At 29.2% G+C, this 22,699-nt stretch overlaps 2 protein-coding genes across 2 annotated transcripts in view; one reads left to right on the top strand and one right to left on the bottom strand.

Moving 5' to 3' along the window:
* LOC129960381 (LIM domain-binding protein 2-like) overlaps positions 1–22,699 on the bottom strand; it is a 363,994-nt gene that overhangs the window by 324,623 nt on the left and 16,672 nt on the right. The gene's annotated exons all lie outside the window — the stretch shown is intronic.
* The window catches only part of LOC129960380 (uncharacterized), a 60,139-nt gene continuing 54,061 nt past the window's right edge, over positions 16,622–22,699 (top strand). Inside the window, exon 1 of the mRNA XM_056073791.1 lies at positions 16,622–17,750. Within this exon, the coding sequence (XP_055929766.1) occupies positions 17,157–17,750 (594 nt within the window). The 5' untranslated portion in view covers positions 16,622–17,156. The remainder of the gene's footprint in view (positions 17,751–22,699) is intronic.

Raw genomic sequence — 22,699 nt, 5'->3', positions numbered from 1 at the left:
TTTTTAATTCTATTAACCTACGTTGACCTCTAACTTAAGTATCGTCAAATAACTCTAAAGATAATGCACCAAAAACGGAAACTCCCCAATTTTTGAACAGCAGTACATATTTTTTCACAAATTCTGAAGGGTTTAAAGGTAGAAGACAAAGTGTCTGAAATCAGTATTTTTCTGTGCCTCACCATTTTCGATTGTGATCACATTTCTTTAAAAGCACAAGGTTTGCAAAACATTAAAAAAATGCAACACATGCATGAAAATGTTGCGTGATTTTCAATTATTCTTAATTAAAAGAATTATCATATTTTATCTATAATAACAATAAAAAATGAAACGTTAATTACCTGAAATTATCGGAAGTTCTTGAAAATGATTTATTCCAGAATAAACTGAAATATTTCTGGTAATAGGATAAAAAATTAAGCAACAAGGAAATTTGAAGTATTCATAAATTCATGTACAAAATATTTTTTAAATATAATTCTGGAAGATTAATAATTTAGAAGCATCTTTATTTAATTACTTTTTTTTTCGTTATAAACTGTTCGTTATCAACAGTGGTTTTCAAAACCACTGTTGATCCATAGTTTCACTAATAGAATGAAGTAATTAATTTTGTTCTTGGATGTTCTCTAATAAAATCCACCGCCACTATTCATAGTCAGATTAGAGCACAATACAAGAAAGAAGCTGTATGCGAAAATTCCGCATCCAAGAGTAAATTCAGATTAGTTATGTTAATGTCCCATTTTTGAAGAAATGTGAGAGTTATTTAGCGTCGAACCTTGTCATTTTTCAGTTGTGTTCAGATTGCGAAGAAAGATACTTGAATTGGCGAGACTCTTCTTCAAAATTCCGATTCTCGACGTCAGATTTAAAGTATAATTAGATTCACAAGAATGTGAAATTTTCAATGAAATTGAGCAAGAGTGTCAAACTCGCAATTTGCAACGAATATCTTTGGAACCCAGCAAGCATTATAGTATATTGAAATATTTTCAACAGAAATTTTCTAACTTAACCTTTTAAATTCCTAATTATAATACTTATTAATAAAAAATACAATATTTGCCGAAAATTGGATACTAGTCAGATTGCATCAATGCATCATTTCCTCCCATTAATAGGTATGAGTAGCAAGGTATGAAGATGTTAAATCTTGAAAGAAGAGTTTTCTTTATTTTCTTCATATTTCCCCCCGAGAATTGAATCAAGCTCATATCACATGCAAATGGGGATAATAGGGATTCAATGCTCTCCAGATTTAAAAGTAAAATTCTATAAAATTAGGACACTTGAATTTAACAATTTTTGTCAATCAGATATGAAAATATACGAAAATGGGCAAATGAAATTATTTTCATGTTTACAAGCACCTGGCTTAGAGAAATCATTAACATATGATTTCTGTCAGATCCATTATTATTAATTTTCATCTTGCATACATTTTGAGACCTATCACTGCTAGCGATATCCCTATGAGAGAAAAGGTAATAGCAGAGAAGAATAGCAACTTTATTTACCATTGTCCTTATTCTTTTTTATACCATATATGGAAATTTAACATCATTTCTATAAAAAATTAATATCTTTATATATGCGACTGCACATACATAAACTTCACAATGTTCATTTAGCATGTTCTCACATTTAAGTTTACACAGTTGGAATCGCATTTCGAACTAGACATTCTCAAGTCTCGTAACCGAGATCTTTCCCTAAACTTCTGCAACCCTATAGCCAGGCGGAAGGAAACTAAAGAGAAAAACCGAATTAAAGGTTAATCAAAGAACGTAATTTTCTTACTCTCCTGACGAATTCATGGGCCAATAATGATTCTGGAATTGAAATTACATTTCTTATTTTCTCACCGCATATCACACAATCATACATAAAGCCGTTCTCCATGTTCAGCAACAAATACCTCAAACGTAACATGGTTACCTATAATCCACTCCAAATACGTTAAAAACTCCTTCATGAGCAGGACACAAAATGGCATATTGGGGTGGGGGTGGGGGAATAGATTCCAGGCATCAACTTTCGAGGGGAGATTTACATTAGTGCGTTTAGTCAGGCGAAAGCCGAACCGAGTCTCGAGGCAAAGTACTAATATGTGTTCCCCACCCACCCAACACTTCTTTACTATACCCCCTCCTGAGCCTATGTCGGCGGCCTTTCTCCTGGATCCAGGGATTTTAATCCTTTGTCTCCTCTCCCTCTCGGCGGGGTTCAGCTTATTTCGATTTTTAAAAGCAAATACGATGAGTGGGAGGGAGGAAAAAAGTATTAAGTCCTCTGAAACATTTACGCTGATCATGCCGCTGGTTGCACTTATATTTATTCGAAATACAAAAGGTATATGATTTCAAAAATCACTTCGTTTTTGTTCATCTCTGCCATAAGAAAGAGGGAGAGGGGGAAGAGAGAAATTTTAGAGCTGGATGAAAGTCAAGTCATTATCATCGTTAATATTTCTTCCCGTTTTTCCCCTCCTTCTCCTCCCCCCCTTCTCCATTCTTTATGATTATAGATATAAACATTCGACTTATTTTTCTATGCTAGGTAGGTTTCAGTATGAGATAAGCTTTTAATAATTTGTTTTATAAATTTTGTTGTTAAACTTCGGAATTACCTTTTTATATAATTTGTTTTTTAAGAATGCTCATTTTCAAAAACATTTTAAATTTATTTTCAGTGATATGCTATGTATAAATGTATAGATAGAAAGTCAGCAAAATGTATAGCGCAATGAATAGAAAGGCACAATATTTTTAAAATATCCGATAATGTCTTATAAGTTATATAAGACAAGCTATTATTACATGTCAATCAAAACTTGAAGCTTTAAAGCATTTTGATAAAAAAAAAAACCATTAAAACCAAGTTTCTTAAAATATTTATTTAAAATGTTTTGCAGCTATTAATACTGGTCTCCAAAGGCGTCTAGTAATATAATATAATAAAGCTATATATAAGTTTCGATGCATGATTCATTTTAACTTCTAATGCGTAGAAGACTTCGTTAGCCATGGAAACCACATTTTTGCGTAAGGATGAAAATTTATAAGGAAATAAATAGAGAAAATCAAAAATATTTTATTCTAAGACGAGTTTTCAACAATGCTTTGCTTGTTTTCTTCCCCTTGGACGGTATGCAAGTAGCATGGAATGTTTCCTGACACGTTTCGGGAGTTAGGGGTGGGGGAATTGTAAAAAAGGCAGAAAATTGAGAGTTAGAAAAACCTTTGTGCGATGCTAAAATACCTTATTTATGGTCTGGAATTTCTTCACAGTAAATTATGTTTACCTAAAGAAAAATAGGCAAATGGTACGTGAGATTAACTTGAAGATTTAGCTTACCTGTCAAATTATGGGCATGCTGTCGATACTGATACTTCTTCCTGCAAATCAAAGTAACTTATTGGAGCTGGAACAAATTTCTTTTATTGCGTTTTAATAGAAAATAATTGATAAGAGAATTCATTTTTACACCCTTTTCCGCACTTGTTTCATGCTTGTGAAGATAGTAGATCAATTTTTATCTCACTTTCGAATTTGACGATGGAAAAGTACAATTTTAATAATTCCAAAACTTAGGAACCAGTCGATTTTGAACTAAAATATCGAATACTTCAATGCTTTTTATTTCTGAAGAATTTTCTTAAAAAACCGCACGGATTTTGATTCTACGTTCATTTTTTGCAAAATTACATTCATTTTTATGATTGCATCATCTACATTTTGATAATATTTTGCATCTTTAATTCACATTTTTCAATTTTGGTAATATCTTCGTACGAACAACTCAAAAGTTAAAACTGAATAGATATTTTTTATTCATATTTGATATAATAATTTCTCCACGTGTCCTGCAGCTCCGAAACTGCTTAATAAGTAATCTGTTCGTTTAAAGTCCTTTTGCAGCAGTTTTAATCCTTCATAATGAGAAAAAATGAATTTCATGTTATTTCAGCATTTGAAAACTGTAAAAAATAAGTTTAGTTCTTAGATTAAAAACTTGACAATATATTTCTTAAATCTTTTGAACAAATAATTTCATTAACTTCTAAACTAGAGAGTTCCTGTTTTCTATATCTGTTTGAAAGAAAAAAAAAATGTATATCTTCCAATTTTTATGACACTTTTGGCCTTTAACTTAAATATTTTATTTAACAGATGTTTTCTCAATCAATTTTTTTTTCAAAAATTTTAAGACATAAGTATTTTATAAAATTTTGCAAAAAATTTACTACGAACGTAGTCAGAAACATTCATTATAAATTAATAGATAAATTTAATTTTGTTTCTATGAAAGTGGAACCACCTGAAAGAAAATTTGAAAAAAATATATATAATTTCAAAATTCAAATTATTTATGATAATAAATGATGAATTACAGACTAAAAAATGAGAAATTATGAAAATAAAAAAAAGAATAAATTTTTTAGTACTCTAGCAAAAATTTGTTTTTAAAAAATTTACTAAGACATAAAAGGAATATGATGCACTCATCGTTCTGCCAACTGCCGCTCCTCGCAGTGTCCCATATGAGTTCATCGAATTATGAAGTGTTGATCTATAAGGCTTAGTGCCCGCCAAACGGAAAATTCAGGCATCTCAATTTTGATTGCATTTTTTTGTGGAGACAAATCATTTTCGTCAATTTTACATCATAAAAACCGAAACTCATCAGCTTACTATGAAGCATAGTTTTGCAATAAAGAAAAACTAAATATTTAATGCAATTTGCTAAGTGACATCATTGCAACAGTAAAAAAAAAAAAAAAAAAAAAAAAAAAAATCTTAAATATAATCTTAACTTATTTAAAAACAAATGGTATGTTTGTGAACATAATTTAGTTTAAAACATAGAAAATGGTCATTCTATGTAATATTAAAGGAAAAATGGATGAACGTTGTGTATTTTCAAAAAATTATTCCTACTAGACTTAGAATATAAGCAGTGTTTTTCACTCTTTGCAACTGACTATTTTATTTGTGTAGAACATTTTCATAGTTCCCACAAAATTATTCCTACTAGACTTAGAATATAAGCAGTGTTTTTCACTCTTTGCAACTGACTATTTTATTTGTGTAGAACATTTTCATAGTTCCCACAAAATTATTCCTACTAGACTTAGAATATAAGCAGTGTTTTTCACTCTTTGCAACTGACTATTTTATTTGTGTAGAACATTTTCATAGTTCCCACAAAAGATATTGTCAACTCCACCAAAAATTGCAGTTATTTTTAATTAATTAATTTTAAACTTTAATTCCATCATCATTGTAGTTCATCAGTAAGAGCAATTTATATCAACTTTTGATGACATTCTACTCTCCTAACAGTGACTTATCCATAAATGACCCCTATATAGTGAAAAATAATTATGTTAAAAACGATCACCCTTAAATCTCATATGCTCTATTTATTTTGTTGGAGGAGAGATCTGTTCTGATCAATTTAGCTCAATGCCATGAATGTCATTTGTGAAAAATTCACTATTTCAGGGGTCTGCATTATAGGACTTATGATACAGCCTTTCGGCACACTCCCCCCCTTTTTTTTTTAAATATTCTTCTCTATTTCGCGTGTTCCTGCATCTAGAAAATAAAAAAATATCCAAATAATTATTATTAAATAAAACATTCCAAAGTCGGAAAATCATTTGCTGCATTATTTATCAAAGCAAAAATAAAACACCCGGTAATGAATGTTTTGTTTTACAAAAACGTCATTTTCCTGATGCTACAGATTTAGCGTATTTACAACTTCTTGAAACTACAAGAAAGGTTTATTTTTTATTTTACAATAGAATATCGATTATAAGAGCAATATAAAATTATTTTTCTATTTAAAATCTCTTTAAATGTAGTTTTCTTTCGAAAAGATTTCTTTGTTGGATCTGCAAATATTACCACATATTAAACGACATAATATTTGAGAAATTGTATCTTGAAGTTACAAGAGAAGAAGAAAATACATCTCACACATTAGAAAAGCCATTGAAAGATCCATCTTTGATAAGTATTCAAAAGATCAATCACTGAAAAGAGGTCAATACTTCCTGACTTTTGTTGTTACTTTCCAATACTTTTTTTAACTGTGTAATTTTTCAATGCCTTTAAAAGTGTTCTCAAAATAACATCTTACTCCACACGAGAGACTTCCAGACACATTGAAAAAGCCATTTTCTCAAGAAAATGTACGAAATTCGCTCTCATCACTATTGAAATGGTTAAGATTGAAGCTGTCTTTTTATTTATTTTTTCTCTAAATTGCTTTTTAAGTTATGAAAGAACACATGTCATAACGTCGTATTACAAGTCTACGCATCTCAAAAATCGGCTCCAATGCCAGGTTTGACAGCCTCTTCTGAAAAATTCTACGAGTATATTTATTAAAAAAAAAAAAAAAAATGAAAATCTCAACTCCATTTTCTAGCAGCGGCTCGGTTAACAAAGACCTCGATGGATAGAGGCTCGGATAATCGAGGCTCTACTGAGTTCATTTTGGGACGATTTCGGGTGTAATTTTCAAGCATTGTAATCAGATGGCGAACGAGATCCTTTATTCCATGACGGTAGATAGAGCGTGTTTTAGGAATATATGCACTTCGGAACTGTGGTGGAATTTAATCTTATACCTGCGATCCAAAGGACTCAAAAACGAAGAATCGACTCTAAGTTGAGGCTACTGTGCCTGATTTCATAGGAAAAAAAATGATACGAATAATAGAATATAACGAACGATAATTTTCTATTCTCTAGAAATGATGAGAATTAAATATTAGTACAGCCTTTCTGAAAATATGGATTCTTTTAATTCTCTAAGAAGTATATGAATTTTGGAGTCGCGGAAAGCAAAGAATTCTCTTAAATGGCTGAATCCCAATAACTGAAAAAAACATAATAATGTGACGATTGCTGAAGTATTTTAAATACAACTACAAGGATACAGCTGTATGAAACATTTTAATGATTTCTTTGAACGATTCTCTATTTGATTACTTTAATTATATCACCCGAAATGATTAGATAAAAAAAATCAGGTAAAATGTTTCTTCGTCGTATATTTACCAGAATGGCTCATTGAAAACATGAATAAAATATGTGTACAATATAGTTTTCAAAACATATTTTGCTGTTTTATTTTTGCACTACAAACATATATTCTAGGAAAATTAATAAATTTTCAGTTTACCTTGTCTTAAAGTATTTTTTAAGTAAAACAAATATATATAAAATATCTGATGCATTTTTTTTTGTTCGATTTTCAATCTTATTAAAAACTGTATCATTCTGCCATACAATTTAAGCATTAAAATTTTTTTTAAATTTAACAAATGATTTAACAAAATTTCTTTTCATCTGGAATCCTTCGAGGTTCCATATTGTTTCAAAAGCATAGTTCATTCATGCGTGGTTCAAAAGCATGATTCAATTGAAATCATTCTGAATTTTAGCTAAGTGAGATGTCTTATTATTAAATCAATGATGTTTACTTTCTAGCTTTGGCTCCTTTTTTTAAAATCTATTTCTCGAGAAAAGCAAATTCATGTTTCTTATAAATGGCGAGTAGTAAGTTAATTGAAAGTTTTCTCTACTTTCTCTGAAGTATTTTTAAAGTTGATAAAAAATTGTATTGATACATTGTACTAAATAAACATAAAGAAATGGTATATAGTTTTTAATAATTAATTTTGATTATATTGCTACCCTCTATGTATTATGAATCCATTGCGTTGTAAACTCAGTCTATCATGCATATGAGACAAATGGAATTGTAACTCAACTATTAGTTAATCAAAATCTAGAAATACATTTCTCCTGATATCATTGTTGAAGGAATACCATTATTTAAAAAAAAAGGATAGAAAAAAAAATGAAAGAAAAAATAAATGCTGCGATTCATTTGCTGTATTAATTGAAGCAGAGAAACCATAAACTATAAATTCATATTGAAATTCAATTAAAATCTATTTCGTTAATTACGGTATTTTCCCTCCGTCACACATGTTAAGAGACCAAGAGGAATAGTGGTGTAAACAGGAGGAAAATGTAAATAGGAAATCTCATGAGACCAATAACAAATGTTGTGAATAACGGGAAAACGTTAAAAACGGGATATTAAATGCGAAGTAATACTATATAAAACTAATTTATACTGGTTTCTTTTCTTAATATTTTGAATCTAATGAGAGCTTTTCAAGTAACTGAAATGTCACACTTGGGAAATCATTCCAAAAGCTATCTCCTTTTTCTTGTGATTTTGCACTTCAAACATGTATATGCAAAATATTTTATGATAGCATGAGTCGTGTATTCAAAAAGCAAGCATTTAATTGTCGTGAAATCTTTGCAAACTGACAAATGATGGTGTGTACTTTACCAACCAAGCGTATGTTTCTGGAAAGAAAGCACATTGGAGAATAAATTTTACTGTCCATCAAAAACTCATCGATCCATCACTGAATGACCAGAATTAGTTCGAATGATGACGCTTCGCTTGGAAAGCGACTGGTAAAATATCAAACAAAACATGTTTCTTCTTTTTTTTTTTTCTATTTTTGAAAACAAAGAAAGTCACTGACCGCAAATTCGTAACTCATTCGTTTCAACTGATGACTAGTGACATGTCGATATGAAAGCGAAATATGAATATTTTATTGCATGATTTCTCAACCTATCGTACACGTGTCCTTATCGGTATATTACATTATTTTTGGTGATACACAAAATATTGTGATGAATGAGCGTAAAATAACATCATTTTTTAACATTGTGTTTTTAGCTTTTTTTTATTCAGTTATATATTTTATTTACTATTGGAACACTCAAATTTGGAACTACGGTGGTTGTCTGGCCACATATTTATGATTTTAGGGTTTATATCGGCCGAATAAAAGATTCATTCTTGAATGTAGCTTGTGCAATTATACCCAAAGCTTAATTAACTTAAGCTAGAAATAAATGAATCTCAATGCATCGAATACGTGAAGGCTTACATATTGAAATTGCAGCAATGAAACAGGGTCAATCGTCGTCTTAAGCGTTATTAATAAAAAATCTAAATATTTACTATTATATACTATTAAAAATTATCTATTTTAATTTGCATATTCAAATTTATTTATTTGAATTTTAATATACTTTATATTTAAAAATGTTAAAATTAAATATATTAAATTTTATATTTAACATTTCAATTTTATTATAATGTTAAAATTTCAGTTATGCGAATATGTTTTAGCAATTTTTTTTAAAACTTTTATAAGCACCTTATTGAGAATGCATTGATTCTAAATTGAAAAAGGCTTTCATGATGGTACAGAAAACTTTAATTCTTATTTATGTGGTAAAAAAAAATTTATGTTCAAAATCTCTTGCTTATTGATTTAAAATACAAATATATTAGTGCTAAAATGAGACTCCACAAATAGATGATAACTAAGAAGGTTAAAACTAATCCAACCATTTTTAAAGAATCAATTGTTTTTAATTTAACTTTTATAATTTCATACTTTTCTTAAACTCTTGCATATTTATTAAAGGACTAAAACAATTTTCTTAAAGGTCAAACAGAAATTCGCAGACCATGGGAATATTTAGCAATCATCAAACTGTGAATATTCCTCATTACTTATTAGCGAATTATTTCTATTCATATCGAACAATTTGAATTGGTTGATTGTATTTTGTGATTTCTATTATAAAAATCATTTAACAAGTAGACTTTGAAAAATCTTGAAAAGTAGACTTTAAATTATTTTTTACTTAAATGATAAAATTGCCGATACTTTTTAATTTCAATGAGTACAACCGAAAAGATATCATTGGAATATATATTGTATTGAAAGAAAAATCCTCACTGGATTCCTGGTTATATTTTTCAATAAATACAATAAGAGAAGGAATGTTTTTCGACAAAATAAATTTATATATATATTAATGGAATATGAAATTTCAAGCATCTTTCTGGTTATAAAAATTAGTGCGAGTTTTTTCATCTGTTTATTATCAGTTTTTAAGCATGAACAAAATTTGCACCATCTAAAATAACATTGTATAATCTTATAGAACAATCAAAACAGTCTCTTTTTGAAGGATAATTTAAAACCCTTTTCTATATCATTAAGTAAAAAAATGTGAAATGCTGCTGATTATTTTTCATACTATCGTTTATTTTAGAATGCAAGTAAAAGTAATTCGTTCAGTAAATGAAACCTACATTTTTTGCACATTCTGTCAACTATCTAGTAATTTATCTATATTTTATATAGATATACATGCAAGTACTCATCATGCAACTTTGTTTGGCTTTATGCTAACATGTAATGTTTCAAGCATCAAATGAAAGACTGCAAAATCGGAATATTTGTGTAGCTTGTAAATATTAGTTGACTCAATTCAGTTTCATGTGCTTTAAATTCTGACCTTTAAGTTTGCAAATTGATACAAACTACTCAAGAACTATCTCCAGTACGAAGATGGGATTTCCTCATAAAAGTAAGCGATTCCATGTTCTCCTACCACCCATGTTCCATCCTGCAATGGTCGGGCAGTCAGCTTTACCTGTATGTTGTAATGCACATCGGTATTTCTTTTACGTTTACATGTAGCTAAAGTAGCCTTCAGAATTAAAATTTTATTTTTAATCAGTAGCAATGTTTTAAGATCGAGTTGTTAAGGATACAATAAAACTACTCAAATTAAGAAGGCTTTAAAGTATGAAAAACATATTTTAAAGGAAAATATAGAATTTACAGCTATCTTATTTAGCTGCGTTGCAGCTACAAAAGTTTCAAAGTATTGTGGTTTTGTCCTCAAATAATTATGGATAATTTTTTACCAATGATAATGAAGCATATCAAGCATTTGTTTACTTGAAAGAGGAGATCTCTATACCAAAACTGATAATTTATACAGCATCATCGAAATTTGCGCAGTAAGTTTAATTTAAAAATTTTTACTCAAAAGATGAAGAAAGAAAGAAATATTTTGAAGGTCACTGGAGTAAAATAACTAATGATAAATCCAACCACATACCAGAGTTAGAGAGTTACTCGGCAGACTTTAACGTGACTAGTCAAACCCTAGGCACCGGGTATTTAGGACTTTTGAGGTAGCGCAGACAAAGTGATTAAAAAAAAATAAGTAGGTCAAACAGTTTTCTGTTGAATAGCTTACAGAAGAGGCGTGGTAAATATTTCATTCTGAAAAAAAAATGCATCATGCTTTTCGACCTGTACCAACTAGTCATTAAACTATTTATAAAATTACACTCATCTTGAAATCAAATCTCTGTTCAGTTGGACTACCTGGTAATTTTAGTTTAGGCTTTTAAAAAGTCCATTTTTCAGAATATATACAGATGCTAAAATTATTAGAAACAAAAAAAGATTCTTAGAAGGGATACCTTTTTTGTGTGTGTTTAGACGATACGGAAATGAAATTTCAATGAACTTTATGAGGTTACTATCTTCGATATTTGATACCTTACAAGTTAATCAGTTGCACGAGGTACTAATTGCCATTTATAGATTTTACCCATAATTTTAATGGTAAAATATATGGATACAGTGATTTACTTAATAATTAAATGAAAAGGTTTTATAAATATAATTAAGGTGTCACAAGATCATGACATTTGAAGAAACTTTCCTCACATTCATCTGTAAGGGATTTCACACAAATAGCGCTTTACACCTCAATAACTTTGGTGTCTTCAAACATGTAAAAGGATAATACTGTTTATACTTATTTACGATATAGGTAGTAAAAATTATACTACTTAGGGTATAGAGTAAATAAATGTTAGTACAAAAAAATATACCATCAGACTTGAAAGAATAAACAGCCACAAACAAAAGGAATAAAGCGCAAAGCAATATTTCTATATTGGACATAATGTACTAAAGTTTTTTGCTCTATTACGGTTCTCTTATTAAGTACGAAAAAATATTCAGTAATAACTCAGTTCACAGAAATTATAAACATTTCGATAATCGAATTTAAGAGAGAGCTGATATTAAATAACATTGATAAAAAATATATGATTAATTTAGATAAACATCAAACAAAAGCTACTATCATTAAAAAATAAAATCCTGCTATACATTGTAATAATATCTCTTTCACTAAATAAAATTAGCGATTACTTCTGTATTTCAGTGAAAAATAACTACAAATTTAAGGAATTTTCAAAAAAGTAACTACAAAAAATTTTCCGATAGAAAATCTATTCAAAATATTAAACTCATTCTAAACTCGTACAATGTTAATTTTATCTTTCATTAAGGGATAAGAATTTTAGAATTGATTTTCTCACTGTGAAACTATTTTGGAAAGCAATTTTACGCAGAAATTAATAGTTAGAGAAAAATATGCGTTTAAGTTGCGGAAAACTTAGTGTAATATTTTACTTTAGGTGTTGGTTATATCTGGAGCTGCAAACAAGGTTAAAATCATAAAAATCATTAAAAAAAATATGCTGATAGATACATAGATATTATAACATTTATAATAGACGATTAGGAATGCATTTGGAAAGTGTTATGGAATATTAGTTTGGCTTTATGGAGCAATAGCCACATTTGGCCATTATGCGCCAATATGGAAAATTGGAGCTAACTTCGACAAACATTTTTGGTATATGAATACAAATTTGAAGCACAAATGCCAGGAATTAAGATTAGGAAGGAATTATTTTCAATACCGTCATTGACAAGTGTTATTTCGCAGCATAACTTCAAATTCATTTCTAAAAATAATCATTTGAAATAAACTTAAGAAAAACTATTTTGTTACGAATGACAAGAGCGACATAATTTCTCCGATATACGGTAGTTTATTTTTGTACTTCATCATCAATTTATTTGAAGCTACCCAAGTTTCTAACTGAATTTGCATATATACGAAACTACATTTAGCGATTAACCATGTATTGCAGAATCCTTATACTTGTAGGTAATGTGAAAGTAATCCGATATCATCCGGTAACCATTCACTGTTCATACTCATTGACAAAGATCAGCTTGTATACATGAATATGAATGATTGTCCTTTTTCTCAGTCTCAGTTAATAGAAACATAAGAAACAAAGATTAGATATTGGAGGAATAAAGAAAAAATGCATTATTCCTGTTAAAGTATAACTCTTTTATTAACATTAAGGATCGAAGAGAAATAAAGCAAATGTGGTGTGGAAGTATTGTGAAGTGGTGTCGGTTCATTTAACTACGACATACATTTAAGAGGTTGATCCCCAAATAATTATACACTAACTTCCTAACAAGGTGATTATCTCGTCAATCAAATAATCTGGAAAAATAAAAGAGTTACTTCTTAAATGTTATCCCTTAAACATCGTTGATAATCCAGCAGTTCCCGAAATCGACGCGTGGGTTACCTTTGTTTAAGACTTGGCATTTATGACATCGTCGCCAGATGCACTTTTTCCTCTACATTTTAAAAGCGAATAAACTTCTTACATTTTCGTCGCATTACGAATTTTCTTTCAGTTTTTTGTAGTTGATGTATAAAAAGAAATCAATCATCATCTCTGTAACGCAATGTTGAAATGTCTCTTCGCTATATAAATGCTATTTTTGCCAAACAAAAGAAAACATTTTTAATTTTTCCTATAGGAAAATTGCAAAAAGAAAGTATAGCAAAAAATTCGCCCTTCTGATTTTGATGAATCTCCCTGTTCCAGACTTCCTTGAATAAAAAAATGAAAGAAAAAAAATTAGAATTATTTATGTTTACCCGTCTGACTGTTTGAACACAATTATTCAAAAACACAACAAGCCAGAGAAATATAATTTGGATTGCATCCTTGCACTAAATTTGTCGATTTTTGTCAGATAATGGACTAAATCAGTCGATGGGAAAGTACTTGACTGTTTGTGCACGTAGCTGTGAACATGTATACTCAAAGGCGTAGCGAACAATACAATTGAATTGGGTTGAATTGAATTTATCACCATACCTGAAATTGCGTATATCTGAAATGAAATTAAATCAAATTTTAAGCCAAATTCGTCAGAGAATCGACTGTCTGTAAGTGTATCTATCCGAGTTTTTGGAATGCAACAGGTCAAAAATATAACAAGCCACATAAGGGAAATTTGGTGCATGAAAACTATAGTTACATGTATTAAATTTTAGACCAAAATTGATATATTGAAGTAAAAATTTTGATGTAAGTCAAGAGTTATTATGAAAAATATAAAACAACAGAGATTGGACCTCGCTTGTTTACAAAGACGCAAACAACTAGATAATAAGGTATTTCAGAAGTTATGTATGTTACAATATTAAGCGTGCTCATAATTAAAGTATCGGTATTCTAAGCTCAGTTATAGCGAAAATATTGATACAAACACGATGCTATTTCGTAAACATATTATATAGCTCACTTTGTCATAAAGAGGGGGGAAAAAAATTCCATTTTAACCATTCGGGGAAGCAGAATTTGGGAAAATAAATTGAATAAAGAAATGCTTTATGTAATTCTCTAAAAAATTTTAGGTAATTTTTTTAACTAAAAATTTGCAAAATTTAGAATATTTTAGAACAGAAATAATTTTTGAGCAGTTAAGTTTCATTTTTAATACTAATTTTTTACACATTTGCCACCATATATTTCCACATTTCTATACATTTGCTTCTTGCTTCTATAATTTTATAATTTAGTTTATAATATTTGTTAAATATGCTTCGTGTTGTAACATTGGTATTTCTCTCTCTCTCTCTCTCTCTCTCTCTCTCTCTCTCTCTCTCTCTCTCTCTCTCTCTCTCTCTCTCTCCTTAAAAATTCCTTAAAAATTCCTTATTAATCCTTAAAAATTCGGCCAAGAAGGTTTGAAGAATGATTCCATATTTAAGACTTTCTCGAATTCAAAAAGAGTTTTTTGGAATTATGACTGTCTGTCAACGTGTTAACTCATACAATTTTAAAGCTAGACGGATGACATTTGGTATATGGTATTCACACTAAATTTGAAGATTTCTATCAGATTTTAAACGAAAAACCATGAAGAGAAAGTCGTCTATCCGGTAGTTTGAATAAACGTTAACATAATAACTACAAAACGAAGAGAGCTAGATGGATAAAATTTGGTAAACAGATTAATCATTAAAAGTGTAGATAGTACAAGTTTGGAACAAATAATTTCCACTTCACCCAAGTACGCAACAAAATTTAAATTTATTATACTTCAAAATATAAAATTACTATCAGGATCATTAAATGCAAATCTGATGGCATAAGTACATAAAGAAAAGTCATTTGGCTGGTATTTACTTCTTTATGTCAGCAACAATTTTGAAAAGAAAAAAAAAATGTACTAAAGTAATTTTTATCTGAGTATATTTGAACTGAGTTATACAACCAGTAATCAACACTGTTTCATGGATTATTCGCTAGCTATGGCAAATTGTACATGATTTTAGTTCTCTACACAAATTATACTTATTAAAATATGTTGCGCGTATCACGAAAAAATCATAACTTTGAAAAAAAATGCAATTTTGGAATTTTTTTTTAATGTAATTTTTGAATAAACAGTTATAACTCAGAATTCATATTTCAAATATGGGTAATAACGGAGTTCATTCCATTCCTTCAAACTATCATTGCTGTGTTTTATCAAATCATTCAATTTTTATTAATTAAGAAGTACTTGTAATGTAAATAAAATTTTAATGTAAATAAAAATCTTGATAAATACTTTAAGTTCTTTTATTAATTTATAATAATTATTTATTAATTATAACTTGATTTATAATAATTATTAATGATAATTATTAATTTATAATAATTACAATTTTCAAATCATTTTTCGAAATTGGATATCAATATTTTTAATGAAACTCTGCTGCCTTTAAACTTTTCAACTTAAAAGGAATGTAACAGTTTAAGCTAATGCCGGTAATTTTACCCTGTAATTAAATATAGGATCATTGCCCTGTTACATAGCATACAAAGGTATGAAAAAAAAATTTAAATAAGTTAAGCACTGCTATATTAGAAGATGGAACCGAAATTCATATAATTTTAGAATACCGAATCGATTTCAAGAAAAAAATAGCAAGCGTGAGTTTATATCTCAAACCAATTGACACTTTAAATGGGTAAACTCTTCCCATCAAATACAAGAATTAGAAAAATTGCTGTCCAATTTACATCGCAATGATTATCCTTAAAAGTACCATTTTATATGAGAGCGACTGGCCTGACCGGTTTTAAGCGCCAGAGGAATTCAACATCACTCATCTATTTGAGAGTTAATAAATCAAGAATATGGGCCTAAATACCGATCCCCTCATTTAGAGACGGCCCACTAAAATAGCATCCCTTCGTGCGTTCCGACTCCAGAACTTGTTTTTTAGAACACAACGCAACAAGAGTTAAATCACTGACACACTGTTCGATAATAGAAGGGAAGTTGCATTCTTGCGAACCTGAAACTATAGAGCAAAACATTGAGAGGATGTCGAAGGGGAGAAGAAGGGGGGAGGGGTCAGACTTGCCAGGTACATCCGTCGAGCGATTGGTTGCATTTTCTAGGTTGACTTCACATCCTTCTGAAGACAGGTGGTAGAAAACGTGTTTCGAAGCTCTGAAGAAAAACTCGAGAGTAAGAAAAGCGAAGAGGTTCTTGAATTGAGTGGCGCGCGCATTCTTCAGTGATGTTTTCTCGTTTCCTTTGAACCGAAGTTTTTAATCATCTTCTCTGAACTTTTGTGTTCACACTTTTGGAAAAATTAAGTTTCTTGAAACTGATATCGTGCTACTGGATAGTGGACTATTTCCCACAAGCGTGAACTTTTTTTTCTTGTGGAACTCTGGAGATATTTTGAAATAGGAAAACAGGAAAACAGACTTATTTGCAAAGCTAATTAATTTTGAATTTTCAAAACTTTAATATAAATAATTCTTTGGTACATGTCAACATTTGTTGACATGTGAGTCACTCAAGAATTTCTTCATTTCAAATTATGATTTAGCTTAACCATATATTTGATATCTGACTTTATCTTTCAACTTTATTACAATTCCAGTTTGTCAAATTAGCCAATGCTAAGCAAAATTTATCATCTGTAGAATAAGTTACAAGAAATTTAAATATAAATATCAAGAAAAGATGTTACAACTTCCTCCTCCATTACTGGACAGTGGTCAAGTAAGTTGCCCACCATGGTCATCCAGTAGATCATTGGGCTTTGGCTGTGGAACAGCCGTCTTGAATGGAGTTGTTGGCGGAGGTGGAGGCCTTATTCGACCAGACCGATCTTCGAGAACCAACGTTCAAAAACTTACTTGGAGGAATTCACCTTGGATCAGAGGATATTCCCATTCCGATTCTAAAATTAGCAGCATGACAATAGCAGATGTGAGTCCCACCGTAGCTATGAAGCGAGTTATACTTCTATACGAAAATCAACAATACAGAGAAGCTGCCAATTTTGTCAACAGATTGCATCGGAGCACTTTTAAGGCTATTTTAGATGATTTGCCCATAGATATGTTTGTAGAAGCCATGCCTCAAAGCTTACCCATTCTGGAAGCTCTTTATGCGAAAGTGTTTCTGTCGGATGGATTGAATTTTCCCATGCGTCTTTTAAGACCAGAAAGTGTTATCATGCAGATGGCGAAAATGTTTTCCCACCGAGATGTATTTGAATCGATGATGAATGGTCAAAATCCTTTCATTTTGTCATGCAAGAAATTAATTAAGGTAAATATTTTAGTTTTTTGTTGTTGTTGTTCTTTTTTTAAAAGTATTTATCAAATTATTTCACTATGACAAATGTTGAATGAACCTCTTATTATATAGCATATAAAGTATTTCCTAAAATTACAAAATAATATTTACAAAAACCAATACTATTCACTTTTATCTTTCCTTATGTAGGTATTAATTATTAGAATTAATTTCTTACAGTTTCGTGTTGTATGCATATAATTTTATGCTCTATCAATATCAAGATACTTCATTGGGGACTACGGATTATAGTAGGCGTTATTTAATTGTCATTATCTTTTTTGAAATTTAAAAAAAGCATTATCCGCTCGTTCATCTGAAAACCACCAATAAAAAAAATCGGCAATTTCATTCTGTTTTAATTATAAGCGCTTGAAGATACCAATAAAAATAGTTTTCATTAACAGCGCAAACATGGTGTTTAGAATTTTTTATGAGTTACAATTTTCAAAGAATAATTGTTCTTGGTTCAATTAATGATACTTTTAATGTCATCATGATAAAGTCATTTTATTTACCTTAGCCAATAGTTAAATATCTTTTTTGTTTAGAATATAATATGAAGAAAGTGGTATAAAATGAGAAGAAGTTGTGAATCTCTGGAGTACAATTTTTTTAACGATTGATTACATAAACTTTTCTGCGTAAAACGTTTAATCATTATCTTAATCGACGGAAATCAGATCTCATGCTCAAATTGTTCCCTCGTCTCATAAGTAGTATTGCACATTCTATTCTATTCTATTCTATATGGAATAATAATGGCAATCCTCAATTACTTGATTGAACATTTAAATTTTATAAAAATTTAAACTAAGTTTTAAAAAATTGAGTGACTGAATATTATTCCCATGAATATTTGGAGAAATATTTTGTAATACCGGAAAGCCTTTGATGACAATCTTCAGTCAAAGTATCATTAAATCGCTTTTCGCAACCATTAATTCGGAAAAAGCATTGAGTTTAAAAAACGAGAATCCGATTTAGAGTATAGAATAACAGGAGTTTTTACTCAATCATACCGCTTTGAAATTAAAGAAGTGATTCTTACGGATCACTGATTTTGATAATGAAACTTTTTCTATCTTCTTCTTTGCACAAAAAAAAGTATATAAATACATCTTAAAGTTGTTTTCTTCGGTTTATTCGAAGCGTAAAATAAATACTCAAGAAACTGCTAAAAAAGCGTCTATTCTATATTTAAGAATAGAATATTGTTAAATAATTTTTTACGATACCGTTATTTTCTTAGAAAATAAATGAATTGTAGCTACAACATTACTTTTAATGAACAGTAACTGAAAAATACTTTGTACTTTTGAGCAGTTCAAAATCTGCTCTTGGATTTCTCAAAAAAGTTATAATTGTTGTTGTGCAAAGAATCATTTTTTTTATTGCTGTATTATTCACTCCAACTTTTTTCAGATGTATTGCGTGAAGTAAGAATTCTAGTCATTATCTTTTTACAAGAATTCCAGTTTTAGTTTTACCAGAAGCATATTATTTAATCCGTCATATCGCTACCGAATGTGAGGAACATAAATTAATTCGACAAAAAAACATTATCAAAATATTTTCTTTCAGGCTACGGCCTTTTTCTAGATTACGGTAGCATGGCAGAAATTTGATAGTTTGATAAAACCAGAAATTGATTTAAAAGAGAGAAATAATATTTGAACATTAAATACTGCTCTAACTTTTTTGACTCAGAAGAATAAATAAAACTATTATTTAAAATATTGAGAAAGAGGAAAGTCATATGTTTATACATAATTGGATTCTAAAACACATTCAAAATATTTGTGCTCTTGGTTAATAACAGGATTTGATTCCTCTTGCAGAAAAACATGTCTACCTACATGAGGAGAAAATTTTTCTTTTACTTTATGATAATAAAAAATATGGATTTATACTGTATGTTCTTGTATAACGTCTGCTTGCTTGAATCATTCGCACTTTTTTAATGAGCTGAAAACATTGCTATTTCGTATAAAACGATTCTATGTTCAACAAAACAGTCTCTTCCTCTCAAATCCCCATAAATAAGCCTCTTTCACAACACTATAGGGTTAGTTGTGATTCTGATAAGCACTAGAAGTACAGAATTTTCCATATTTGAATTAACAATTAATAGTTCAGTAAAAGTCCAAAATAAATTTTTAGTGGTCTTCAATAAAAAGTAATGGGCTGAAAAGAATGCTGAAATGTTTGTCAAAATTTACTCTTTAAGAAAGAGAGAAATGTTTGAATAGGAATCTTCTATTAAGTTTCTGAAAAAAATGCTATTTCTACAAAATCGTTAAGTCTACAGATGTTAAAAATTGGCCATTCTATAAAAATATGTTTCATTATAGGAACGCACTGACACTACAAGCAAATAGGTGAGAGTTCAGAATAAACTGCGATTTAATGTAATATGACCAATTCTGAGGGGAGTCGATGTAATATCTCATTTCCGATATAAATTGAAAGTCTTTAAGTGCACTAATGTTCATATGAATTTCCCTCCACGATCACTGCACTTCGTATTTTCTATCTGGTTAATTAATATTTTTTGTGTGATGCCTTTTTTATATCCATCTTAGTGTTTCTGATGGCGCGAGCAAGAGTTCCGATACTCATGCACAGTAATTACTATTCGTCGCGTAGCTTTTTGTACAAGACGTCTTATAATGAAATTAAGTAACTCTATATATTTGAGAACTAATCTAATTCAAAATAAACCAATAAATGGCATAAATATAGAAATATCTTAAAATTATTTCATTTATAGCCATCATTAAATTCCCATTCAAAGAATGAAAGCAATCAACTTAGAATTTGTGAGACTACGATTAGTTCAAATTATGATGAGATTGCTTCACGAGATTAGTTCAAATTATGACGAGATTGCTTCACGAGATTAGTTCAAATTATTAAAGCAATTAGAAGAGCACAGAAACGTTGCACAACTGATGTACAAATAGTATTCGTCCAAAGAACTATTAAAGAAACATAATATTAGATGCATGTATTAAAAAGAATAAAAGCTCTTTTCTTATTGTGAAAAACCATACATGTTACCGAGAATTCCTTAAATTTTAAAATCTTTAAAAGAAAATGGAATGAAAAGACATATTATTCCATTCTATTTTTTTTTCTCCTGCTTATCTTTGTTCTTTGTATAATATTTTGTGTGTTATTTTTAAATTATGATTATTATTATTTATAACAAGAAGTTTTCATCAGAATTTTTTTCAGTTTTGAGAAATAGCATGTAATAAAGCCAATTCTATTTGCTATAAAATAAATTCTATTTCTTTTACGAAAGCCAATCAGATTCATAGCGTAACTTAGAGTCATCTAATAGAAAATAAAGATTATATTCATCGAAGTAGACTAGGGTTGAAAGTTTTGTGAAATTAAAAATGTAATAATATTTTAAGGTGTCACTTTTCGAAAAACAACGGTATGAAATTCAAATGTATTTTGAAAGGAAATGAAATTCTCTGGATTTTAAAATAAAAGCGTCAAATTTTATTAAATTATTTGTTAATATTTTTAATCTTACATATTTCTAAATTTAAAAAAAGATTTTTTACAAAAATGCGACTTTACCAACAGACGCAAAGAATACAATCGTTTTGAAATAATGTAGGTTTTGAATGGAAAAAAAACGGACATTCTAGAAGAATGTAAAAGAGCAGATTTAGGACTATTTCATTGGGAAAAAATAAAGTTCATTCTTCGTGAAAAATATATTTTCTTCATTACTAATAGCTGTAATAAGTAGGATAGTAAATCATTGATTAAAAATAGTTATGAACATTTTTAGGTGTTTGAAATATTTAAATTAGCAGATTTTTAACAAATCCCGTCTATATAAAGAAGCAATTGCAGCCTTTTTTAGAAGGTCCCAACCAAAACAGCCATTTTTTTAGAAACTTATTTGGCGTACTTTTATTCAAGACCATATGTATATAAATTGAGGTATAATTTGTATGTAGGTACACATCGGTATGTCTGAATTTAGCAAAACAAGCTACCCAATGAAATTGGGGCAGATATAAAGTAACATTTGTTTACATCTGTAGCAAAGTAGACAAACTAGGAATATAAATGTTGTATATTAAATACTCTTATCAACCATCTTTATCTCATTTCACGTACACACGTGTCAAGCAGCACATTGTGTGCATTTGAATTAGGAAAAGCACATTACTGAGCATTTCTTATTTAAAAAAAAAACTATAGGCTGCAGAAAAAGGAACTGACATTTAAAACGAAAAACTTATAACTACTAAATATCTATGTTTAAAAATAAAGAACATGATTATGTTGCTGGTAATGCTTTGACCAAACGCACAGTTCGTGAAAATTTGAGAATAACGAATAAAATATGTTTTACGAAAAAGATGTGGAATAAATCAATCATATTATGGAAAATTTAGAAATGATTAAGTGTACGAAATTGCTCACTTTTTATCTAATTTTATTCCCCTATTTAAATATGATAAAATGTTTATAATTTAAAAAAATTTCTAAATTTTATATAATGAAAAAATTACACGCTATCTCTGAAGTGTATATAATTCTTTATTTAAATGAACTCAAAGTAAACGCCATGAAAAATTATTTTTTTAATTTATTGGAATAAAAAATTGTTCTGTACTTTCTCCAATTATAATACTCATTTAAATTGAAATAATTTTGTCAGCCTAATTTTTTACATGATATTTTAGGTAACTGCTTACTTCAATTAAAAAATTTTCTAACATAGAGAGCAACAATTGTGTTCTTGAAATCTTTAATTGCAGAAAAGTAGAATCGTATTAATATACAGGATTTCTTAATAATACTTTTGATTCTGAATCAATTGTGATATATTTAGAATTAAGAAATAAATTGCAGCCAAAATGAAAAGTCTGACTAAAAAAATGTTT

This window comes from Argiope bruennichi, chromosome X2 (assembly GCF_947563725.1).
Source record: "Argiope bruennichi chromosome X2, qqArgBrue1.1, whole genome shotgun sequence".
NCBI classification, from domain to species: Eukaryota; Metazoa; Arthropoda; class Arachnida; order Araneae; family Araneidae; genus Argiope; species Argiope bruennichi.
The sequence above is the reverse complement of the archived record's forward strand: the minus strand, read 5'-3'. Positions and strand labels throughout refer to the sequence as shown.